This window comes from Carettochelys insculpta, chromosome 2 (assembly GCF_033958435.1).
Source record: "Carettochelys insculpta isolate YL-2023 chromosome 2, ASM3395843v1, whole genome shotgun sequence".
In the NCBI taxonomy this organism is placed as follows: Eukaryota; Metazoa; Chordata; order Testudines; family Carettochelyidae; genus Carettochelys; species Carettochelys insculpta.
In genome coordinates this window covers 3,466,188-3,488,950 of record NC_134138.1, presented here as the reverse complement: position 1 = coordinate 3,488,950, position 22,763 = coordinate 3,466,188, and the positions used below count along the sequence as shown (strand labels likewise).

The window sequence follows — 22,763 nt, the reverse complement described above, 5'->3', positions numbered from 1 at the left end:
TCATGGCAGCGCCTCCTTAGCATCTTCCCAACTCGCTCATTACCATGTCCCTTCTGAAAGGAAGGGGCTTGTGTAGACATAGCCCTACTGTGCCTGACTGACTTAGATGCTGGGGGGAGAGACTGCATAGATTTGTTTATTCCAAGCCTGGAGGAACCAGTGTGGTCACCCAGGCTGTTCCCCTGTGTCCCTCTGCCCAGAGCCCTGCCCCCAGCTCACTCCCAGAGCAGACCTGTCCCATGAGAAATACAGCCCGCCTAGATTTAAAAACTGTCGGTGCTGGAGAACCCACCAAAGGTGAATTACACTCTCACAGTCACCTGGCTTAGAGAGGGGGCCCCTGGGCTTGGGGGGGTGAGTGTGCGCGCGCACGCGCACACACACTCTCTCTCTCTTTCTCTCCCTCCCTCCCCTGGACCAAAGGCACTTCCACCTTGTCGTAATCATATTACCTTCGTATAAATCCCGTGTACTTCCACGTCACACCTGCAGCAGTATTCAAGGTCACCACATCTCTAAAAAGATGTATTGGAATTGGGAAAGGTACAGAAAAGGGCAAAAAACCGATTAGGGGTATGGAATGGCTGGGGTATGGCGTGGGGAGAGTAGTAAGAGTGGGATTTCTCAGCTTGGAAAAGAGGCGGCTAATGTCCAGAACATCCCAACTGGTTGGACAAAGTCGATAAGGAAGTGGTGTTCTGTCTTCCTTCTCCTAATGCAAGAACTAGGGGTCACCCCATGAAACAAACAGGTAGTGGGGTTAAAACAGACAGAAGGACGGATTTCTTCACACAACGCAGGGCCAGCTGTGGGACTCCCTGCCACAGGGCAATGTGAAGGCTGAGACTATAACAAGGCTCAAAAAGCTACTGGATACGTTCATGGAGAACAGGGCCACAAATGGCTGTTCAGCAAGGTGGACAGGGTGGTGCCTCTAGCCCCGTTTGTCAGAAGCTGGGACTGGGTGACAGGAGAAGGATCACCTTTTGGTGACGTGTTCTGGTCATGCCCTCTGGGGCACCCAGCACTGGTCACTGTCTGCGACCAGGCTGGGTGGCCCTATGTTCAGACCGTCTGGCCACGTTCTGTACTGTGCTCTCTTCCCCCAGCTTAGCACATGGAGCGGAACCCGGCTTTCCCTGGGAAATGCTCTTTGTTGGGGGTTATATGGTGCTTGTTACCCTGCCCTGAGCTTGCCCAGCCTCATTGTAACCCTCCTGCTGCAGCTCGACTGCCCGCTGGCCATGGAGAGGATCAAGGAGGATCGGCCAATCACCATCAAGGACGACAAGGGCAACCTGAACCGCTGCATTGCTGACATCGTCTCTGTACGTTCCCGGGGCAAGGGGCTGTGCGCACTGTAATCCCGGCATCCTGTGCTTCTGGGACTTTGGCAGCTGGCCTGGCCTGTGCAGCTGCATGGCTGGTCCCCAGGGGACTGTCAAGGGCCCGCTGTCCTGGCTTGCCCCCACCCTCCCAAGAGGGCTGGAGTGAGGTGCCCTGCTGCTAGCTTCCAGGCCATTGCTGAGGCACCTCTTTTCTCTTCCAGCTTTTCATCACAGTGATGGACAAGCTGCGCCTGGAGATCCGAGCCATGGATGAGGTGAGAATCATTTACAGAGGGACAGAGGATAAGACAGGGAGTATCTTACAGCCTTGGTATAAATCCAGGGTACACCCCCAGCTTGAATACTGCGTGCAGATGTGGTCGCCTCATCTCAAAAAAAAAAAAAAAAAAAAAAAAAAAAAAAAAAAAAAAAAAAAACACCCTTGGCTGTGGAAAAGTTTCAGAAAAGGGTAACAAAAACAATGGATTTGGACCGGGTCCATCTGAAGAGAGATTAAAAAGTCTGTGACTTTTCAGTTTAGAAAACAATAGATGAAGGGTGCGGGGACGACTAAGAGGTCAACAAAATCATGACTGGTGTGGAGGAAAAATAAGGAAAAGGTATTTACTTGTTCCCACCACACGAGATCTAGGGGTTACCCAGTGAAATTAGCAACAGGGTTAAGAACAAACAGGATGTATTTCTCATGCAGTGCACAGTTCACTTCTGGAGCTCCTGGCCAGAGGATGGCGTGAAGACCAGGACTTTATCAATAGAGTTCCAAAAAGAGCTAGATCCATTCAGGGAGGTGAGGTCCATCGGTGGCTGTTAGCCAGGATGGGCAGGAATGATGGCGCTAGCCTCCGTTTGTCAGAAGTTGGAACTAGATGACAGGAGATGGACCACTCAATGCTCAGCTGTTCTGTTCGCTTCCCTTGGGGCATGTGGCATTGGCCACTGTCCGAAGACAGGGCACTGGGCAAGATGGATTTTGGTCTGACCCGGTGTGGCTGGTCTTCGGAGAGAGAGGGGGACAAGCTAGGGGTGCATGGAGGCTTCACTGCTGGCAGCAGCGCCTGAAGGGGGGTGGGGCTTTCCCAGCCGGGCCCCAGGCAGGAAAAGCAGAAGCTCCATGCTTTTGTGCATCCAGATCCAGCCAGACCTGCGGGAGCTGATGGAGACGATGAACCGCATGAGCCACCTACCTCTTGACTTCGAGGGGAGACAGAAAGTGAACCAGTGGTGAGTAGGGTGCTCTGGGGCCCCTGCCCTCTGCAGGAGCAAGCCCGGGTCCTGACCCAGCTCTCCAGGACAGGGCCTGGACCTGCCTTGCCCCATGGCGCTCCTGCCAGTCTGAGGGCATGGGGGAGCGCAGAGTGCCTTCGGGCCCAGCTCCATCAGTCTGCTCCCTCTGCAGTGGGAGGTGCTTGTCCCCAGCCCTGCTCGCCATGTCTGATCAGGGGCCTGGTTGCGGGGTGGGACCGTGGCCAGAGGAGCTACCAGCTTCCTCCTAGGCCAGCACTCAGGGCGACAAGTCATGGCTCCTGCTAGGTCCCTCCAGTACTAGTGCAGGTGCAAAGTGCAGCCCAGCAAAGGGCCTTCTTCCTGCTCTGGGGGCCAGGCCTGTGCCTTGACTCTCCCCGGCAGGCTGCAGACGCTGAGCGGCATGTCTGCCTCTGACGAGCTGGACGATTCCCAAGTGCGCCAGATGCTGTTTGATTTGGAATCCGCCTACAATGCCTTCAACCGGTTCCTGCACTCCTGAGGCTGGGCCCTGCGCCCTGCCTGGTCCTGAGGAGCGCCCTCCCCCTGTAGCAGTCCAGCAGGCTCCAGGCCCTTTCCCCTAGGCTGCTGTTGGGGGCAGGAGGCTGGGAGTGGTGCACTGCAGCCGTTCCCGCAGCAGGGTTAGGGCTGAGTCAAGGTGAACTGTGCTGCTGCAGGGCACATTCACACTGGGCCAGCTCCAGCCAGCCTGTCTCCTCTCCTCCCTCCCCGTGAGTCCTGCAAGCAGGGCGGGAGACTTGTACACCTGCGGTAATAAACCCCCATGCTGGCTAGCCTGCGGTGCTGTGGCTCTTGCTGGGTGGGAGAAGCAGGCACAGCCACTGCACCTGTACTCAGGGCCTGGACCAGCCCATCAGCTCAGATTTTCTGGGTGCCACAGCAGCTGGCTAAGGCAGGGTGCTCCACCCTTGCTGACAACAGGTCATGCCCCAGGCTGGAGGGGAGCCTGGGAAATGAGGGTGGGGGGTGTCAAACAGCTGTCCAGAGGGGGAGAAGGCTGGCAGGGTACAGAGCTCTGGCCCAAGCAGCAGAGGGCCAGGTCTCTGCGTCACTGTCTGCAGGGTGGCACAACACAGGCCTGGAGCAGAGGAGACATACAGCACTTTATTGATTGGTTTCCCAGGCCCCTGCACCAGGCAGAAGCCCACCCTGTGCGGCCAAGAAAACACCAGCCAGCTAATAAGTCTGTCTGAACTAGTCCAGTGGCCACTGGCAGGGCAGAGCTAGAACCTGTACAGCTCGGGAATGGGGGACAAATAAAATATCACCCTCCACCTGTGTGGGGAGACGTGCAGTAGGGAAGGGCTCTTCTGCAGGTGGCCGCCTTCAGTCTCTGGCAGCTTATTTCCCCACGCTGGCTTCAGAGCCTGCTCCAAGGCCAGTGCTGCCCCAGGAGCCAACCCCCCAGCCCTGCCAGCAGCCCCAGGGTTCTGCTGCGCAGGTGTGACTGCAGCTGGTGAGACACCACAGGCTGGAAGCCAGCTCTCCGGGGACACTCTGGGACTTGCCACCCCTCTCTGTTAGCAGCACAGGCCCGGTAGCTCACTGCCTCCTGGGGACACAGCCGAGGCCTTGGTTCCAAAGCCCAGGGACCCCCATGGGGCAGAGTCCTGCAGCGTTCTGGTGCTCGGAGCCCGAGGCAGACAGGCCCAGTTCCACAACAGCAGCCGGGGCCCTGCCTCCTTTGGTTACGACGGGACCAGCAGCTCCCTTCTCAGCTTGCACTGGTGCCAGGTGGGGGGAAGCTGCAGGGCTCTGGGCCCCCAGAAAGAACAGGTTGTGCAGCAGCAGCAGCCAGGTCCTGCCCCTCCCCATGGGCCAGGCCTGAGTTCTGAGTGCAGAAAAGTCGCTGGCACAGGCCGGGCACCGTGCCTGGTTCCTCACGTCTGCCCAAGTTCCCTCTGCGAGCAGCCACAGCCCCAAGCAGGATGGGCCTCTTGTGTGCTCCAACTGCGAGCGGTCGGGCACTTCAGATGCTCTTACAGAAGAGCTTGTGGTGCTGCGTGACTGTGCTCAGAGAGGTGCCCGGGGGGCCAAGCCAGGACTCACCCACGCCCCGCTGGTTGATGCCGCTCAGCTGCCGGCTGCAGAGCCGCAGCTCACGCACGTTGGCAGAGACCCGGGCCCACGTGGTGCTGTCCAATGGGCCTCGCACCCTGCAGCCTGCGGGAAGGAAACAGGCCGTTGTAGCCACTGTGGCTCACTGAGAATCCTGGACCCGGCCCAAGAGGGGACAGGCTGGGTGACCCCCCTTGTGCCCTTTCTATCAGCTGCAGCCCCTCACTACTCCAGTCCTGCCTCCTCTGCTCTGCTCTGCTCTGCTCTGCTCTGCTCTGCACACCACTACGGAGAGAGAAGCAACTCGGCAGCGCCAGCCAGGCCGGGGGCTCTGCTGGATCAGGAGCAAAACTCCAGGGCTCACAGCCTGCCCCTGCCCCCTCAGGATCACCTCTCAGTCCCTCCAGCGAGGGCAGGGTGATGCTCCCCCGGCCCTGCCAGGTGCAGGGAAGCAGGACCCCTCCGCAACCCAGGGATCTTGGAGCCCTTCACCCCCTCACCTGCCAGGCTGAGGTATTGCAGCCCCTGGCGCCTCTCCCCCAGCGCTGACAGCAGCATCTGCAAGCCCCCGCTGGTAACCTCTGGGTTCGCAGACAAATCCAGGGAGATCAAAGTGGGACAAACCAGGAGGCACCTGGGACCAAGAGAGTCAAACAGCCCCATGCCTCTCGGCTCACCCACAATGCACTGCTGCCCCATGGCCCACCCACTCCCTGGGGGCTAGGTGTTAGATGTGCGGTGTGCTGGCACTGCAGCCTTGGAGCGAGACCCCCAGGGAGCACAAGGTGCGATGGGGAAGGGAGGCAGCTGGACAGGTGTACTGCCTGTGAAGTGCAGTAGTAGAACCAGCAGCTCCACCCGACCACCAATCCACGTACGCCCGGTTCTGTAGGCAGGTCCTGCCGCTCACCAGGCCTCCCACCCAAGGGCTTGTGGCTCAGACTCCCTTCCCGCTCAGTCTCTTTTTACGGGAGGGGGTTCACCTGGTGGCCCAGAAAAGCACAATGCAGGGACAGAAGGTGGCCAGTGGGCTAAAGGCGAACATGGCCACCTTACCTCTCACTCAGGCTCTCTTCCTACTATGTCCCCATGGGCTGGCTGCTGGGCCCAGCCACCCCACGGCTCCTACCCAGCAGGAGATCACTCCGCATAGGACCCAGCTGGGTGAAGGCTGGTGTCACACACCCACCCCATTACCTTCTGCCCCACAGCAAAGCCCCTGGCCCAGGGACCCCAGCGCTGCCCCTTTACCTGGCCAGCTCTGCGACAGCCTCATCATTCAGGTGGTTCCCAGAGAGAGCCAGGTGGGTGAGCGCACATCCCTGCTGGAATGGAACGGGGGGGGCTGAGCCCAAAGCCACACACCACAGCTGAGCCAGTCAGGGCCAAGCCAGCTGCGTGAGAGGCCCACAGCCCCAGGACAAAAGGGGCTCCCCTGCCACGTGCAGAGCTCCTGCAACTCCTGCAGCCAGAGAAGGGTTACTGCAGGACCCCCTTGCACCCGTACCTGTGTCAGGCACCTGACCACCGGATCCACGAGAGGCTCGCCTAGGCGGGCCGCCACCGAGCCAATCTCCAGCTGGCTGAGGGTGGCGTAGGGCAGACTCCTGAGCAGCAGCTGCAGGCCGCTGGAGCCCAGGGCATTGTGGGACAAAGCGAGGGTCTTCAGGTGCACAGCTCCTGGGCCAGGGGCATGCGGGAGAGACAGCGTGTTAAGAGTGAGCCAGCTGCCGTCTGGCCCGGGCAGATAAAGGAGGCTGGGAGCTTGGCGGAGGGCCTGTCCATAGCTGCCTAACTGGAAACTCAGGCACCCAACAGGCCTGCACTGGGAAAGAACGGCAGAGCAGGCTGCTGTGGGGCAGACCTGGCAGGGAACCCAGGGCGTGGTAGCTGTGGGGCAAGACTGAGGCAAGCCCAGGCCTGGGTAGCTGCGAGCTGTGGGGCAGAAGCTGGCAGAGAGCGGACAGGACAGCGGTCCGCATTCTTTCCATGAGTGGAACCATCCTCACCCCCAAGCTGTAGGCCCCATCCCAGTGAATGGGGCCCTCCTGGCAGTGCCTCTGTGTCACAGGGGGGCCTAGCCTGTAGACCGTGGCGCTGGGGGAGGGGAGCCACAAGGGAGGGCACCACCTGTACCATGAGGCCACGCCTGCTGTGCCCCCACTCGGGGCTGGGGGAGTGCAGGGGCACTTACCTTTCAGGCTGTTGGCCAGCAGGAGGCGCTGGTGCTGCCCAAAAGCCTCAGAGAAGCCACAGGCCTGCAGCCGGAGCGTGGTCAGGACCGGGCAGGCTCGAACCAGGCAGGCCAGGGCCTCGCAGCTCTTGTCCCCTAGGGGGTTCAGGCTGAGGTCCAGCTCTTCCAGGCTCTGGAACAACAGGGGCGGAGGAGTCACCCCAACCTGCTGGGCTCTGCCCTGTGCCACCAGACAGCCGGGGCTGCACCCCCGCTGGGAGGACCACAGCGGCAGCCTCAGCCCCAGAGAAGGGACGGAGCAGCAGAGCCCCCCCCATGCTACAGGGACCCTCACAACCAGCCCCTCCCCAGAAGGACCTAGGAGCAGGCACCTTGGCACCAGCACGGCCACAGCTTACTCCTCCCTGATCCGGGGAGCCCCTGGTGTCCATCAGGGCAGCCCTGGCAGGAGCTCATCAGGGCCCTTTACACCAGCAGTGCCAGAGCCGTAGCCCAGAGCGCCAGGATGGGCAGCTTGGGGGTCCCCGAACCTGCTTGTGTCTCCGGGGTTCAGGCGGGAGGCCGGGGCCCCTCCCACCTGCCGTTGAGGGGAAGGGAGGTGCTGGACACACGCACAAGCCAACCTGGAAGACCGCTTGGGAGGGCAGCCCTGCTGCCAGCGCGCGGAGCCCCTCAGCACCGAGCTGGTTGGCCGACAGGTCGAGGAGGGCCAGGCTGGGCATGGTGCCCAGCGTAGCCAGCAGCTCGGCAGCCAGGCCATCGTCCAGCCCCGTCCCAGCCAGCCGCAGCTGGCGGATGGAGCTGTGCAGCTTGAGGGCACGCAGGAGTGAGGTGGGGTTGGTGCAAGGAGAGGCCACAGGTGCTGAACGAGGGGCCCGACTCCTGCAGCTCCATCATCTTCAGCAGAAGCCGGTGCTCGCCTGCAACAGGAGTCCATGAGGGAAGACCAGTCGCTGTGGGGCACCCAGACTGACGAGCTCCCAGCCAGCTGCTGCCTGGCCGGGGCTAGAGCCAAGCAGCCAGGGAGAGGGTGGGGGTCAGCCGCGACCGAGGACACCCTCCCCCTTCCCAGCACCACGTGGGGGGCAGCCGCGACCGGGGGCACCCTGCCCCCGCCCAGCACCACGTGGGGGGCATGCGCGACCGAGGGCTCCTGACATTGTGCACCGTTCAGCGGATGCTGGACAGGTCTTCCCCTGGCATGTAGCACGGCCCTGGGGGTGCCAATCTGTCCACCCGAAGCCACATTCCACCTCTGTCCCCTTCCGTAGCTGGGCCAGTGACCCGGAGACTGAGGGACTTGCCCGAGGTCACACACGCAGACGGTGGCACACCTGTGCCCAAGCCCCCTGGACCAGCCTTCCCACTGGAGCCCCTCCTGCCTGTCCCCCCCACGGGCCGGGTGGCACTCTCCCCAGCCGGCTGACCGCCCTGAGGCGCTACAAAACCCAGCGAGACCCTGTACATCGAACGGTTCCCACACGCAGGCAGGCAGCAGGGTCCGTGGCATCCCCTTACCCACGGCCAGGCTGCAACAGGCCTTGCGATACCGGTCGGCGAGCGGGGGCAGGTCCCAGGACTGCACCTCTGCCGACACCTGCAAGGCAGACGAGAGCCCTATGGGTAGGAAGGAAGGCCGGCTGGCTGGGCAGCACTGGCAGGCTCAAACACAAGGGGAAGGGCATCGCCAGTGAGGGGTGAAGCCAGACCTCCGAGCTCCCAGTCATCTGGGCCCTGCCGGTTGGTGCAGAGTCCACAGTGATGGGCCCCACCACGACCCTTCAGCGGCCTACAGGGGGACCTGGTGGGCTCAGCCCTGGAAGCGCCAATCCTGGCTCGGGTGCCCCTCACCTCCTCATTGCTTTGCAGGACGTCCACGATGAGATCCTGGGGAGCCAGCAGTGCCCCTTCCTTCTTGAGGGTGAGCTGGGGCAGCAGGCCACAGGCCTGGTAGTGGCGCTGGGCCGCCTGCTCTGCCAGCCACGCCACCGGGCATCTCTCGAGGCCACTGCAAGGGAAGGGAAGGGAAGGGAAGGGCTGAGCCAGAGCGCCCCACCAGAACCAGGCCCCCAGCCCGCCCTCCCAGGGTGGGGCAGGAACAGGGCAGCCCCCCCAGTGGCAGAGGGGAATGGCCCTGTTACCCCAAGTCCCTGACCCCCTGGCGCTGCCTGGGAGCTGGACCCCTCCGAGGGTGCTGCTAATGTTGCCCCAGACCCAGCTGGGGGGGCAGGACTCCCGGGCTCTGGGCCATGCTGGGAGGAAGGATGCGAGGCAGCTCTCACCTGTGCGGCACGGGGATGAGGAAGACGTTGTCTTGGACCCGGACCCGCACTCGGATGGGGGGTGGCCGAGTCGGGGCTGCAGCCAGCAGTGGGGCCTGGGAACAGGAGAGGGGAGTCAAGACCCAAGAGACAGCCCAGGGGACTCCCTTGCTGTTGTGCACCCCCAGCACCTCACCTGTGGGGCCTCTCCACTGCCGTCTACGGGCCTCAGACCAGCGGCTGGCTCCGGAGCCACCAGGGCCTGGCCCCCGCGGGACCGACCCAGCGACGTCCTGTCCACTATCTGGGTGAGGCGGCTTTGCCGGGCCCTCCTCTTCTGGGGCAGAGCAGCTGGGAAGGGGGCTGCGCCGTCGCTCTCAGACCCACTGGTGCCCCCTGAGTCCGAGCCCGACTCCCCCGGGCGCCGGTGGCTCCTCTTGCGGGGCTCCCAGCTTGCCCCCAGGTCGTCCTCCAGCCAGTCATCCCCCACGTACTCCTCGGCTGGGATCAGGGACGGCCTGGCAGAGGCCTCGGCCGGCACCGGCTCAGGGACCTGGCAGGACTGGGCACTGCCCACGCCATGGATGGCTGCTTCGTACTTGGCCTGCCCGCCCGAGGAACCCCGGCACCCGGCTCTCCTCCCCCGGCGCCCTCAGGCTCAGGAGCCGCTGCCTCTTCTTCACGGGCCGGAGCGGGGTCATGCACTCGTCCAGCTTGGCCCAGCACTCTGGCCCCTGCCCGCCACGCTGGGTCAGGATCCTGCAGGGCGCAGTCGCCTTCGTGGAGGGGCCCCCACTCTGGGGCTGGGGGGCCACAGCTGAGTGGGGGGGTGTCAGCGGCTCAGAGAGCTCCGCATCAAACAGCTGGCTCTGCGGCACATCCTGTGGGGGCTGAGCCACCTCTGCTGCTGGGCGGGAGACAGGGAACCCCGTGAGTTGGGCCCAGTCCCCAAGAGATGCCCCCCCACAGCACCACTCCCACCCGGCCTCACCTCGCCCCACCACCGCCTCCTTGAGCAGCTGCTCCATGGCTCGGCAGCGCTGGCGCGTCTCCTGGTCCAGGTCCCGGCCGTACATCCTCACCCACTCCCGGAGGGTGCCCAGAGGGCTCAGGCCCTGCGGCAGATAAGATGGAGGGGCTGAGCCTCAGGGCCGCCCCCAGAAACCCCACAGCTGTGCAGGGGTGCCGAGCCCAGCGCCCGCCCACAGGCCGCTGCTCCCCCACCTTGGCGTTCCTCAGCACCGCCGACGCGCCCCTCTGGAGCAGCAGCTCGGCCACGTCGAAGTGGCCGCAGTTGAGAGCGTCGTGCAGGGGGGTGATCCCCTCGCAGCCTGGGCCCCCGGGGTCATCGATGGAGGCACCACGCTCCAGCAGCAGCCGCACGATCTCTGGGCACAGGAGCCGGCAGTTACTGCTGGGTGGCAGCACCAGGGCCCCCTCCAGCCGGCCCCCATCACCCGTTCCAGCCCCTGCCGTCATCCGCCCCCCACACCGACACCCTCCCACCCTCCTCACCACTCACCCAGGTGCCCGTGGTTACAGGCCTCGTGCAGCGGGGTCCAGCCGCAGTAATCCCGCGGGTTCAGGGGGTGGCCCTGCCCCCAGGAGGAAAGAGACATGAACAGGCATGAGGGTTACGTGGGGGCCAGGTGCCCTGCTGGGCTTCATGCCAACTCCCGCAGGATCTCCCCCTCCAGCTGCCCTCCCTGCGGGCCAGGCCGGGAAGCTGCCCCAGTGCCCAGCGCCTACCTGGCTCACTCCCACGCGCCCTGCAGGCAGGACACACTTGCTGAACGCGTCCCCTGCTGGGGGCTGTGAGGGCCAGAGCAGAGGGACGCCGCGACCCCAGCCAGCCGCCCAGCTGCCCCCACGGGCCGACGGAAGGTACCCCAGGGCGCCCTGCCCGGGAACGAGGAGCGGCTCCCACCTGCTCCAGGAAGAAATGGACCCGGCGCAGGTTCCCGTCGATGCAGGCGCGGTGCAGCGGGGTCTCACCCCGGTCATTGCGCCGGTTCCACTGCAGGGCACAGGGAGGGCGGAGGCGGGGTCAGCACTGCCCGGGGGCCCCAGATCAGAGCCACCCCCTCGGCCCCCCGCCCCGCGCAGCGCCCTGGGATCCGGCCTCGCCAGGGCAGGAGCTGGAGCGACGGCCCCACGGGGCGAGGACGCTGCGCCCAGGCCCAGCCTCACCTTGGCGATCCTGCGGCGGCCAGGCACGCTCTTGCTGTAGCCGTCCAGGTCATCTTCCTCCCCGTCTGGAACGCACAGGCCTGAGTGAGGCACCCGGCTCCAATACAGCCCCCACCCTGCCAAAGGGGGGCCCGCGCCAGGCAGACGCGCAGGGCTACAGCCTCACCCGGCCGGGACTCGGCTCCGGCTCCCTCCCCGTCCCCCACAGCCGGCCCACTCACCGCTCTCAGACAGCTCCAGGTCGCTCTCCTCCAGGGGCTCGCTGCTCTCCTCCTCCTCCTCCTCCTCCTCCTCCCCCCGGCTGTCCCCGGCGCTGCTCCAGCCCTGCGAGCGGCACAGGCCCTGAAGCCTGGCCAGCGTGTCGGGGGCCTCAGGGCGCCCCCACTTCTGCTGCAGGGGGTGAAGGTGCTGTAGGATTTGCCGCTGGGGGGGTGAAAGGATGGGCTGATCACCCTGCCCAGCCGCAGATGGGTTTGGGCGCTCCCAGGGCTGCTAGCCCAGGCCTTGTCAGCTGGGGGCGCTGGCCTTTAAGTCAGTCCCCAGGCCCCGCCCCAGGCCTGAAGGGGCCCTGCAGGGAGCAAGGCCAGGGCACTGACCATTGGAGCAGCTCCCAGGTCCCCCAACCCCTGCCTAGCCCAGAAGCAGCAGCTCCCAGCACTGACCACTGGAGCAGCTGCCAGGCCCCCCAGCCTGGCCCAGCAGACAGGCTACGAGTGAGGGGAGGACGCTGGCTAGGCACTCTCGAGTCCAGCCCCAGCACCGCAGCTGCCCTGGGCGCCTTTCAGCTCCGAGCCCCGGCACCCCACGCCCTTCCCCTGCCTTTCTGCTGTGCTGGCGCAGGAGGAGCCGGGTGCAGCCTGGAATCCTGGGCGGAGTGAGGAGCTGGGCTCCCCGGCAGGTGAGCAGCACGGTCCCTCCCGGGCATGTGCCAACAAGGAGCAGAGCCTGGAAGCGGGAGGGGGCCAGAAACCAGCACTTTCGGCCACAGGCCCTAGCAGGGAGGTGTTGTGCGTAGGGCGGGGGGCTGGGAGGACTCCTGGGTGCCAGTCTCAGTTATCGCAGGCTCGGGGGACCCCGGGAGGGGCACTGCCAGCTGCCCAGCCTGAAGGGGGTGCTGCAGGCGAGCACTGGCATCCCCATTGGGCAGCAGCTTTGGGCCCGTCCCCTCACCTGCAGCCTGGGCTCCCCAGCCTGCTCCGCGCACCGGAGCGCGCTCTGAAAGCAGGGCTCCAGGGCCTCGTAGCCTTCGCCAGCCTCCTCCCTGGCCAGGGCGATGTTCAGCCAGGTCTTCCCCTCCTGGGGCACACAGACAATGGGATTAGCTTCCCCCCACCAGTCCAGCTCCACTGGCAGGGAGCCCACCCAAGGGCACGGGGTAAGTGACAAAGAGCAACTCCTTTGCCATCCTGACTCTTACTCCTGCCCCACCCTCCTTCCCTGCTCCCGAGCTGTGGGGCCCAGCCAGGCCCTGCTTGCTAGCTGAGCTCCCCTCCCGCAACTCCCCAGAGCACGGCCAAGCCCAGCACAGGGTCCCCAGGCCCTGCAGGGTGAGACCGGCGGGCAGAAGGCAGAGCCCAGGCCGCCCCCTCACCTCCAGTGGGTTTCCTCGCCGCAGCGCCAGCTCCGTCTGGTAGTGCTGGACCGCCCGGCCGGGCTCCCTCAGGTCCGCAAAGGTGGTAGCCAGAGAGACGTGGATCACAGCCAGCTCCTGCTCAGGCTTCTGCAGGGACTCGGCGTAGCGCAGCTGCCAGAGACACCGTCCACAGCATGCTGTGCCCGGGGTGGGCGCCCGCCCCCGCAGGGCTCGCCCAGCCCCATCCCTGCTGCCTGCAGGAATCTGAGCGGGTGCCCCTGCCCTCGGGCCAGAGCTTGGCAGCACTTCGGCGGCTAGGAGGAAGCGGAACCAGCCCCTTACCATGCACGGAGCCCAGCCTCCAGGCAGCCTGGTCCTCCCCCAGCCCACAGGCCGAGAGCAGGGGCAGCCCTCACCCACCTGCCTCTGGTAGAACTCCACCGCCCGGCGATAGTCCCCATGCTTGGAGAACAGGTCCCCCAGCTGCTCACACAGGCCCAGGGCTGTCTGCAAGTCGCCAGGCACTGCCTCCTCCAGAGCCTCCTGCAGATGGCTGACCTTCATGGCTGGGGGAGAGGCCAGCAGTGTGAGTGGCACGCACCGGGGGTGGGCTGGTTTCTTCCCCCTAGAGGCTCAGGGCAGGTAGGGGAGCCACAGGTGAAGGGGTATGTGGGGACCAAGGTGCCCCTCACCCAACCCAGCCTGCAGGCCTCTGGGACAGTGAGCACCTGCCGAGCCCCCTTCGCTGCCCCCCTGGGCTGGTGCGGGGTCAGTGTCAAAGCACCGCCCTGTGGTGCCACTGGGGCTACGTCGGGGACGTGCCAGAAGCCCTGTCAGGAGTGGCCTGTGCAAGCGCGGCCCTGCACCCGAGAAGCCGCGGCACCTTTCCCTGGGCGTGCCTGTGACACGGGGGTGGGGGGGGCGGGCACCGCCCCAGGAGCCACAAGCCACACAGGGCTGTGAAGGGGAGGGGCTGCACTGAGAGCCAGAGGTGGAGAGCTCCCAGCCCCAGTCAGCCTGGGCTGAGCCCTGGGGAGTGACACCCAACCTCCTCCCGGCCAGCTGCACAGGCCACTGGGTCCCCTCAGCCCCCCCCGCGCCGTGTCGCAGGGAGCCCCAACCCGAGCCCCCTCAGCGTAACGCAGGTTCCTGCGGATGCTCTCGCGCTGCTGGGGCTGCTGGGAGCCCAGCACGTAGGCCTTCTTCAGCGAGCGCCTGGCGGCCACAAAGTCCCCCAGGCTGAGGAGCACCTGCAAGGCCCCAGGGCAGCAGGGTCAGCAAGCGGAGGGGCAGAGAGGTCCAACTACCAAAGGGTGCTGGCCTGGCGGGGGGGAGGGGGCTGTCCCCTTGCTGGCCATGCTGGGTGGTCAGGCCCCAGGGGGAAGAGCTTGGGGGCCAAGTACGGGCTCCCCGCTGCCCTCACCTGGGCGATGCCGGCACAGCACTCACTCTCCATGCACTTCTCCTTCATGGTGTGGGCGCAGTCGCGTGCCCGCTCCAGGCAGCGCATGGCCTTGGAGTGCTGCCCCTCCCGCAGGTGGATGTGGCCCAGACTGAAGTAGGCCCGGTACAGGTCTTCGTAGAGGTGAGTCTGCCTAGAGGGAGATTGGTCACCCCCAGGGTCGCCCGCCCATTCACGTCCTCAGGAAACCCCTGGGCCCTGTGCCCCCACCTGACACCCCCCAGCCACAGCACCAGCCGGTTTCCTGAGCCAAACGGCTGCAGCCACCAGCAGAGGGTGAACCCCAGGGAAACACAGGAGCTCTTCAGAGGGGCCTTCGGCCTATCAGCACCACCACCCGCCCCCCCCAGGAAGGGGCCAGGGCCTTGCTCGGAGATGAAGATGCTCTTCTTGATGTACTGGCTGCACCTGGCCTGGTCCTTCATGCTGTCGTACACCAAGCCCAGGTTGAGGTAAAGCCGGGCCCTCATCTCACTCAGCTCCCACTGCGGCACCTTCCCTGGGACAGCCAGAGCCAGCCCGTCACCCAGCCAGCTCCACAAGGCAGGAGCTCCAGGGCCAGAGAGGGGCTGGACAGGTCCTGGACCCCTCACCCTCCAGCTGGCCGAATGAGCTGAGCAAATTGTCTCCCAAGGGATGGGGTGCGAGTGCTGGGAGGTCCCTACGGAACAGTCTCGGGCCCGGTCCTGGCTGCCCTGGTGTGGAACCGAGAGGTCAGAAAAGGCTGGAGGTCCCTGAGTGCCCCTGCATATCCCACAATCCCGGCGGCGAGCCTAACTGGGCCTTACAAGCCAGCACGAGTAGATGGGAAGCCCGGATGAAAGCCTGAGGGCCTGCCCCTTCCTGGCCAGGCCAGGGAGTTCCAGCTCGGGGAGGGCATGGAGCTCAGGGACCAGGGACATCCCAGATGCAGGCTCTGGGGCAAGGACAAGGGGTAAAAGGTGGGGACTTAGACCGTCTGGTCAGACAGCCAAGGCAGAGGCCGACTGGTGACACTCCCCAGGGCGCACCACATCCCAAGCTGATGGCTCCCCTCCCTAGCTCCGTGTCCCACAGCTCCCAGCCCAGCTCTCACCTTCCAGCTGCTCCTCCAAGATGGCCAGGCTCTTCATGAAGGCCTGCTCCGCCTCCCAGAGCGCCTCCCCGGCCTGGCCGCTCTCCGCCACGAACATGTAGGTGCGGCCAATGGTGGCCCAAGCCCTCTGCTGCTCAGTGTGGTCGGACACAGCGCAGGCCAGCTCCAGATGCTGGCGCTGGTGCTGATGGAGCAGGAGAACAAGAGGGCGCATGAGACCCCCCAAGCCCCATGGATCTGGGCTGGCTTTGAATTGGGCCCTGCAAGGCTGACAGCTCAGGGGTTACCACTATGTGCCCTAGTGTTCCCTTTTAAACCCCTCCAGCCATTCTGTCGCCCCTCCTCTGGCTTGCTGCCCCTCTCACCCCGTGGCCTTTGGCGGGGCTGAATACTGGGAAAGTAGCTCTCAGCCCAGCTCCTGGGGAGCCCCAATCCCTGCAGCTGATTATCCCCCTCTCCCCCATTACCTTCAAAGCAGCTTCATAGTTCTCCAGCTCAGCCAGGCGCTCCCCAATCTTCCGATGGGCCACGGCACAGCTGATAACATCCTCCACGCTCTCCAGGAGGCGCAGCTCCTCCTGGTGCTCCACCAGCGCCTCTCGGTACCCGCCCTGCCGGGAGCAGAGAGACACTGGGGTGACGAGCGAGCCAGCTGGCTTCCCAAGGCACAGCAGGGGCCCCTGGGATGAGGCGCACCCACTCCATCAGCTACAAGAGCAGCCAGAGTAACAAGCCCGGGGCGTAACCCCTCTTGGGGCTCAGAGCTGACATGCACCGGGGACTCAAGAGCACATCTCCTATGTTAACAACAACAAGTCCCGTGGCACCTTATAGACTAACGTATTTTGCAGCAAAGGCTTTCGTGGGCAAAGACCTGCTGCATCACATAGAATCAGAGAACACTAGGACTGGAAGGGACCTTGAGAGGCCATCGAGTCCAGCCCCCTGCCCCAATGGCAGGACCAAGTACTGTCTAAACCATCCCTGATAGACATCTATCTAACCTGTTCTTAAATATCTCCAGCGACAGAGAGTACACAACCTCCCTTGGCAATTTATTCCAGTGTTTGACCACCCTGACAGTGAGGAACTTCTTCCTAATGTCCAACCTAAACCTCCCTTGCTGCAGTTTAAGTCCATTGCCTCTTGTTCTATCCTCAGAGGCCAAGAAGAACAAGTTTTCTTCTTCCTCCTTATGACTCCCTTTTAGATACCTGAAAACCGCTATCATGTTCCCCCTCAGTCTTCTATTTTCCAAACTCAACAAGCCCAATTCTTTCAGCCTTTCTTCATAGGTCACATTCTCTAGACCTTTAATCATTCTTGTCGCTCTTTTCTGGACCCTCTCTAGTTTCTCCACATCCTTCCTGAACTGCGGTACCCAGAACTGGACACAATACTCCAGCTGAGGCCTAACCAGCGCAGAGTAGAGCGGGAGAATGACTTCTCGTGTCTTGTTCACAACACACCTGTTAATGCATCCTAGAATCATGTTTCCTTTTTTTGCAACAGCATCACACTGTTGAGTCATATTTAGCTTGTGGTCCACTGTAACCCCTCGATCCCTTTCTGCTGTACTCATTCCTAGACATGCTCTGACAAAGCGGTTCATTGCCTCCAAAAGCTCATGCTCCAAAATCTCTGTTAATCTATAAGGTGCCTCAGGACTGCTTGTTGTTCTCGAAGTTACAGACTAACACGGCTCCCTCTGTGATACTCATCTCCCATGTTGTAGCTGACGGCCTCTGATTTTCTAGCTACAGGAAATACAGTGGCTCTAGCACACTTGGATGGCAGCAGAGCATCAGACAAAATTAGCTACGTGCAACGTTAGCCAAACTGGAGCACTCTGGGATCAGCCCAGGAGCGTACAGGGGGAGAGAACAGGCTTCAGGGGGTGCAGGCAACAGGCTGTGCCGAAAGGTAAACTGGCAGAGGGCAGGGATGCTCCTGGCACAGCTCCTCAGAGATCCGACACGAGCCCAGTTGTACCATATCTATTAATGCCCAAGGCAGGAACAGCAGGAGTGCACTGATGGGCTTTGCTGCAGACACAAGTCAGGAAGGGCGCTCGCTCCGGAGGAGGATCGGCATGGTAGGCAGGACGATCGGGGGGATCTCAAAGCCTGCAGCAGAAACGAGGCGCTGCTCAGTACGACAAAGGACAAGGTGCTTGGAGTGAAGGGCTACCGATAGCCGGAGGCTCATCAGCTGAAGTGAAGGAAGGTGAGAGAAACCTGGATGCTTTGGCTGGTTATAGGGTGACTAAAGCCACCTATGCAATGCAGCCACACAGCAGGCAAAGGCACAGTCTCTCCAGCAGAGAGAGGACCACGTCCATGACTGGTGACAGCTGGTCTGGACCACGAAGTACCATTTCCTGAGCACAAAGGGGGACTTCACCCCAGAGAAAGGCAGAGAAGAGCCACTCAGGTTGTTGAGGAAGGCAGAGGTGACTGGAAGAACTTGGCTGGCCTAGCTCGCAAAGAGAAGGCTGTGAGGGTGTCCCCTGAGTCTCCGGTGATACACCCAGGAGGTCAGGCCCAGGCTGGGGCCAAAGCAGGGAATGCAAGGGACAATGCTGGCCTGAGAACAGAGAGTCTTGAGTAAAGTTGGCTGGCACAAAGGAGAAGGTTTCTAACCATTACAGGGAGCTGTGGGGACGGAGGCCAAACAAGATTCAGGTTAAGGAGAGAGCTAGATGTCACAATGGCAGGGAGTTTCAGGCATGGGGCGTTCTTCTTCAAGAGCAGGGCTCAGGTCACAGGCCAGGATCATCGCACTGAATCGGCTCCCTGCTGGGGGAAGGTCAGCTGTGTGGCAGACACAATCTCCTGGGGGCTGGTCCCAGCCCATGGATGTACCATCCCTGCAAAGAAGAGCCATTCCAGGCCTGCTCCCACGGCCAGGAGCCCTCCCCCGCCCAGCCGTCACAAACACAGCCAGACCAGCACCGACAAAGACAGCCGAGAGCATTGCCCAGTGACCAACTTTCCAACGGTGGCCCCAAAAGCAGGGCCTCCAAACCTTCCTCAGAACGGCTCTCCCGGACCCATCTCTCCCAGCGTCAGCCCTGGCCACGAGAGCCAGACAGCAGTCAGCTAGCCACCCTTTGCCATTGAGAGCCAGGCCCTGGGACCCACTCACCATGTCTGGCCAAGATCTCCCCAAGCTGGTTGCAAATGGCAGCTTCCTCCTTCAGGCTGCCACTCCTCCGGGCCTTGTCCTTTGCTTTCTGGAGCACTGGGGGGCCGGGGGGAGAGAAGAACATCAGAACCCGGTCAAGCTCCCACAGCCTGTCAGCATCAAACCCCTCTGGCGCAGAGTCATCGGCCCTCTAACTACGTGCCCAGCTCAGGGCAACAAATCACAACACGCAGGATTTCCAATTACCTCCACCACCATGGAATCTGACCCCCAGCCTGGCTGCATGCTCCCTGGGGGAGACAGGAGCTGAGTCCCAGACAGATGGACAGGACTGTCGCAGGGTAGTCCAAACCCCCTCACCCCACACTGCCCAGACCCATCTGGGAGCCTAGCTCAACGATCCCACCTATAAATGACCCTCTCTCTGGCCCCACACACCCTCAGCCCCACCCACCTCCACCCTCTCTGACACCCTCCTGCCTCCCTGCCACACACAACTGCAATATCGCCTTCAAATCCCACACCCCCTCTGCCCTTGCCAACCTATCACCTACCTGCCTCTGACTCCCCCCATCACCCCGCCCCCTCTGCTCCCCCATCACACCCCAGATGGTGCACCCCCTTTGATCACCCCACACCCCACTGCCCTGCCCCGCCCCCATCACCCCACCCCATCACTGCCCTGCTCCCTCTCATCACCCCACACCCCACTGCCCTGCCCCACCCCCTCTCACTCCCCATCACCCCATACCCCGCCCCCTCTCACCCCCATCACCCCACACCCCCCGCCCTGCCCCGCCCCCATCACCCCACCCCCCATCACTGCCCTGCTCCTTCTCACCTCCCATCACCCCACTGCCCTGCCCCGCCCCCTCTCACCCCCCATCACCCCACACCCCCCGCCCCCATCACCCCACCCCACACCCCATCACTGCCCTGCTCCCTCTCACCTCCCATCACCCCACTGCCCTGCCCCGCCCCCTCTCACCCCCCATCACGCCACACCCCGCCCCGCCCCCTCTCACACACACCCCCTAGAGCTGGAAGGGACCTCTGGAGGTCATCTCATCCAGTCCCCTGCCCTGGCATCAATTTGCCCCAATCCCTCAATGGCCTCCTCAAGGCTTGAGCTCACACCCCTAGGTTTAGCAGGCCAATGCTCAAACCCCTGAGCTATCTCCCCACCCTAATTAACGGACGTTACTCATAACTTTAACTATAAAAATTATACATGTACATAAATAGATTTTACAGGTCCAGGGGGTTATAACATTAAAAATGATAGGTCACAAGTCATTTTTTGTTCAAAACATGTCTGAGTTATTCATAGGTGTGTTCATAACCCTTTTTCCGTAAAGCGTGGGGGGATGGTCCGTCACAACAATATGTTTAATTGACTCTCTGGGTAACTTTTTTAGTGCGTCAACAAAAGCAGAGAGAAGCAACTGATGTCCACAGTCAACAATCTTATCTGGTGGCTAAACTGTGCTGCAGTCGGACAAATGCAAGGGCGAAATGACAGAACCCGGAAAAAAAAAGATTCGAAGGCTGTGCACTTTTAAAAATGAGTGGCTGCAACTCCCAGAGTATCAGAATTGGCTTATAAAGGCAAGTGAAGACTCAGGATATTGTTCTATTTGTGATGTTCAATTCACAGTGAAGTTTGATTCTGTAAAAGCCGTCAAGCATCATGCAGAAACAAAGGGTCACAAAATCAAAGTACAAGGACAGGTGTGGTGTAATGCTATCAATAAAGTCTCCGTAAAGAGTAACAATGCTGAAGAACAACGCATATGCGCAGCTGAATTGCTTTTAACCTATCATGGAGTTAAACACTACCACAGCTACCGTTCTCAAGATTGTGGAAATAAACTGTACCCCTCCGTTTTCCCTGATTCCAAAATAGCTTCCAAAATTCACTGTGGAATGACAAAAGTAGAAGCTTTGATCGAGGCTGTATTAGCACCACATTCTTTAAAACTGGCTGTGCAAGACATTGGATCAGCACCTTTCTCAGTCTCAGTGGATGCTTTTAATATAGGGAGCATGAAACTATTCCCAGTTGTCATCCAGTACTTGAATAAAGATAAGGGAATCTGCACATCACTCCTAGACTTTCTTGAAGATGCAGATGAAAAATCAGAGGTGATTGTAAAGAACTTCAAAATGCCAGTCTGGTACAGAATAAAATTGTGGCATATGGAGAGAGAGATTTTGAAGAAAATGAGTCTGGTTTTGTGCACCTAAAACAAATGCTGGATTTACCAAACCTTGTACCAACACATTGCAGCACTCAGATAGTACACAATACAGCAAAGCATGGCTTGAGAATGCTCTCTTACGACGTAGAGTGTTTGGTCCTCAAGGTCTTCAGTGAAGTCTTTGCACTAGAGGAGAATAACGGTGAACTTAAAGAGTTCTTTGATTTCATGAAGACAGACTATACAGAAATCTTACGCCAAGTACCTAAACGTTTTCTGGCCCTTTTCACTGCCATTGACAAGTTACTGAAGAATTGGCCGGCCCTCAAATCTTACTTTGTGAGTAAAGGGGAGGAGGATGTGAACTGCACAGTCTGGGCCTTTCTTTCTGAGCATAAGGACATAGCTTCCAATGATGAAACTATTACACTTCCTGAACTGTACATCTACTTTGTGCATAACCTTATGAGCCAATTTACCAGCACCATAAAGGTTCTTGAGAGTAATTACCTTCAGGTAACTGAACTGTATGCTACATTCAACAAGCTGAGAAGAGAGATTCAGAATCGACAAGAGAAAGGTTTCTATGGGTACAAGGTGATGCAACTCTTGAAAAAGCTACACCCTAACGAGCAGAACACCTTGATTGGAGACGCCCAGCAGACTTACATGCACATGCTCCGGTATCTAGAAAAGAGGTTTGATTTCAGTGAAAATTCTTTCTATAAGTTGTGTGCACCGCTCAGTCTGGACAGGCCTCTGGAGCTAGACAAACGGTGCACTTTGATGACAAACTTGGACATTCAAGTGGATGTAGATGAACTTTTCAGAGAAGTGTCTGTATTGAATGATGCACTACCAATCCTAAAGGGTTCAATAATTAATGCCGAATCAGAACAGGAACAGCAGCAACATGAACGCCACCATCAGACCGGCAGCTCTGAAGTCTGGGTAGAATTCTTTAAGTGCTGCGAGGCCCCGAACTTGCTTAGAATTGTGCAGCGTGTGTTTGCTGTTCCAGCCAGCAACACCTTTGTGGAACGCGTTGTTAGTGTAATGAAGAATTTGTGGGCCGATGAAAGGAACAGGCTCCAAACGGACCTAGTGAAAGCTGAACTGTTTGTGCACTTCAACTATAAAATGACATGTGATGAGTTTGCTGGATTTCTGCAGACAGGGGCAGCTAAGGAGCTCATGGCGGCAGCAGCCAATTGTGAGATGTTTTAATTGACATTTCCCACACCGCTGTTTGGTCTAGACTAATGCTCCCTCTCATTTTTCCCATCTGTGTGCAGAATAAATTTTGTTACGTGCACTGATGTATGTGCAAGGATGTGCACCACCAGTTAAAAACGTGCTGCCAGCTGTGAGCGCTGTGCTGATCACCTGGGCGGCATATGAAGCTCTCCTGGGCAGCTGCCCAAGAGCTCAATATACCAGGAACCCTGATCTAGCGCAGGGTTTCTTAAACTATGTTCTGCAGAATACTGGTGTTCCCAGAACAACTCGCAGGTGTGCTGTGAGCATCTGACACTTTTTTGGTGTCATGATATGGTATTGGTATGTATGTTCTGTCTTTACAATCAGATACAATGTTACTATTTAATTTTATCAGGTACCACAGCAATGACTTCAGTTTGGTTTCGCTATATATGTTGCTAGTTGAGGGGAGCAGTTCTTTTTTTGGAAGAAAATTTTTGTAGCTGTTCCTCATAAATATAGTTTTGTTTGGTGTTCTGTGGTCTTAAGAATTTTAAGAAACACTGGTCTAGACTACCTGCTGTTATAATACAATATGGTAATATTTTAACGATCCTTAAATATTAAACATTAACCACTCTGGAGGCAGAAGGTGATTTAGTGGACCATACTTGAAGTTGCTCTTCTTCATGACTTGTGAGCCAGGCAGACACTGAGCTGGCCCACAGCAAAGGTGAGTTTAAGCCCTGTCGCTGTCTTGCTTGTACCTCAAGTTGAGGAATAAATGCAC

General features: G+C 60.4%; 2 protein-coding genes and 1 pseudogene across 3 annotated transcripts in view; 2 read left to right on the top strand and 1 right to left on the bottom strand.

Annotated features, from left to right (window-relative positions):
* The window catches only part of LOC142009057 (vacuolar protein sorting-associated protein 28 homolog), a 251,897-nt gene extending 248,512 nt beyond the window's left edge, over positions 1 to 3,385 (top strand). Inside the window, exons 7-10 of the mRNA XM_074986501.1 lie at positions 1,227 to 1,328; positions 1,550 to 1,603; positions 2,479 to 2,570; positions 2,976 to 3,385. Coding sequence (XP_074842602.1) covers positions 1,227 to 1,328; positions 1,550 to 1,603; positions 2,479 to 2,570; positions 2,976 to 3,093 — 366 coding nt within the window. The 3' untranslated portion in view covers positions 3,094 to 3,385. The remainder of the gene's footprint in view (positions 1 to 1,226; positions 1,329 to 1,549; positions 1,604 to 2,478; positions 2,571 to 2,975) is intronic.
* A 137-nt stretch (positions 3,386 to 3,522) lies between these two features.
* On the bottom strand, positions 3,523 to 18,931 carry LOC142009037 (tonsoku-like protein; annotated as a pseudogene).
* On the top strand, positions 11,967 to 22,507 carry LOC142009047 (uncharacterized). Of its 2 annotated transcripts, none has more exons than XM_074986485.1 (2): positions 11,967 to 12,213; positions 19,991 to 22,507. In XM_074986485.1, exon 2 carries the CDS (start codon positions 20,825 to 20,827, stop codon positions 21,998 to 22,000), a length of 1,176 nt encoding a protein of 391 aa, XP_074842586.1. In that variant the 5' UTR covers positions 11,967 to 12,213; positions 19,991 to 20,824; the 3' UTR covers positions 22,001 to 22,507. The 2 variants fall into 2 exon arrangements, with proteins under 2 accessions (XP_074842586.1, XP_074842588.1); XM_074986487.1 differs by lacking the exon at positions 11,967 to 12,213 and adding an exon at positions 17,316 to 17,651.
* The last annotated feature ends 256 nt before the right edge of the window (positions 22,508 to 22,763 follow it).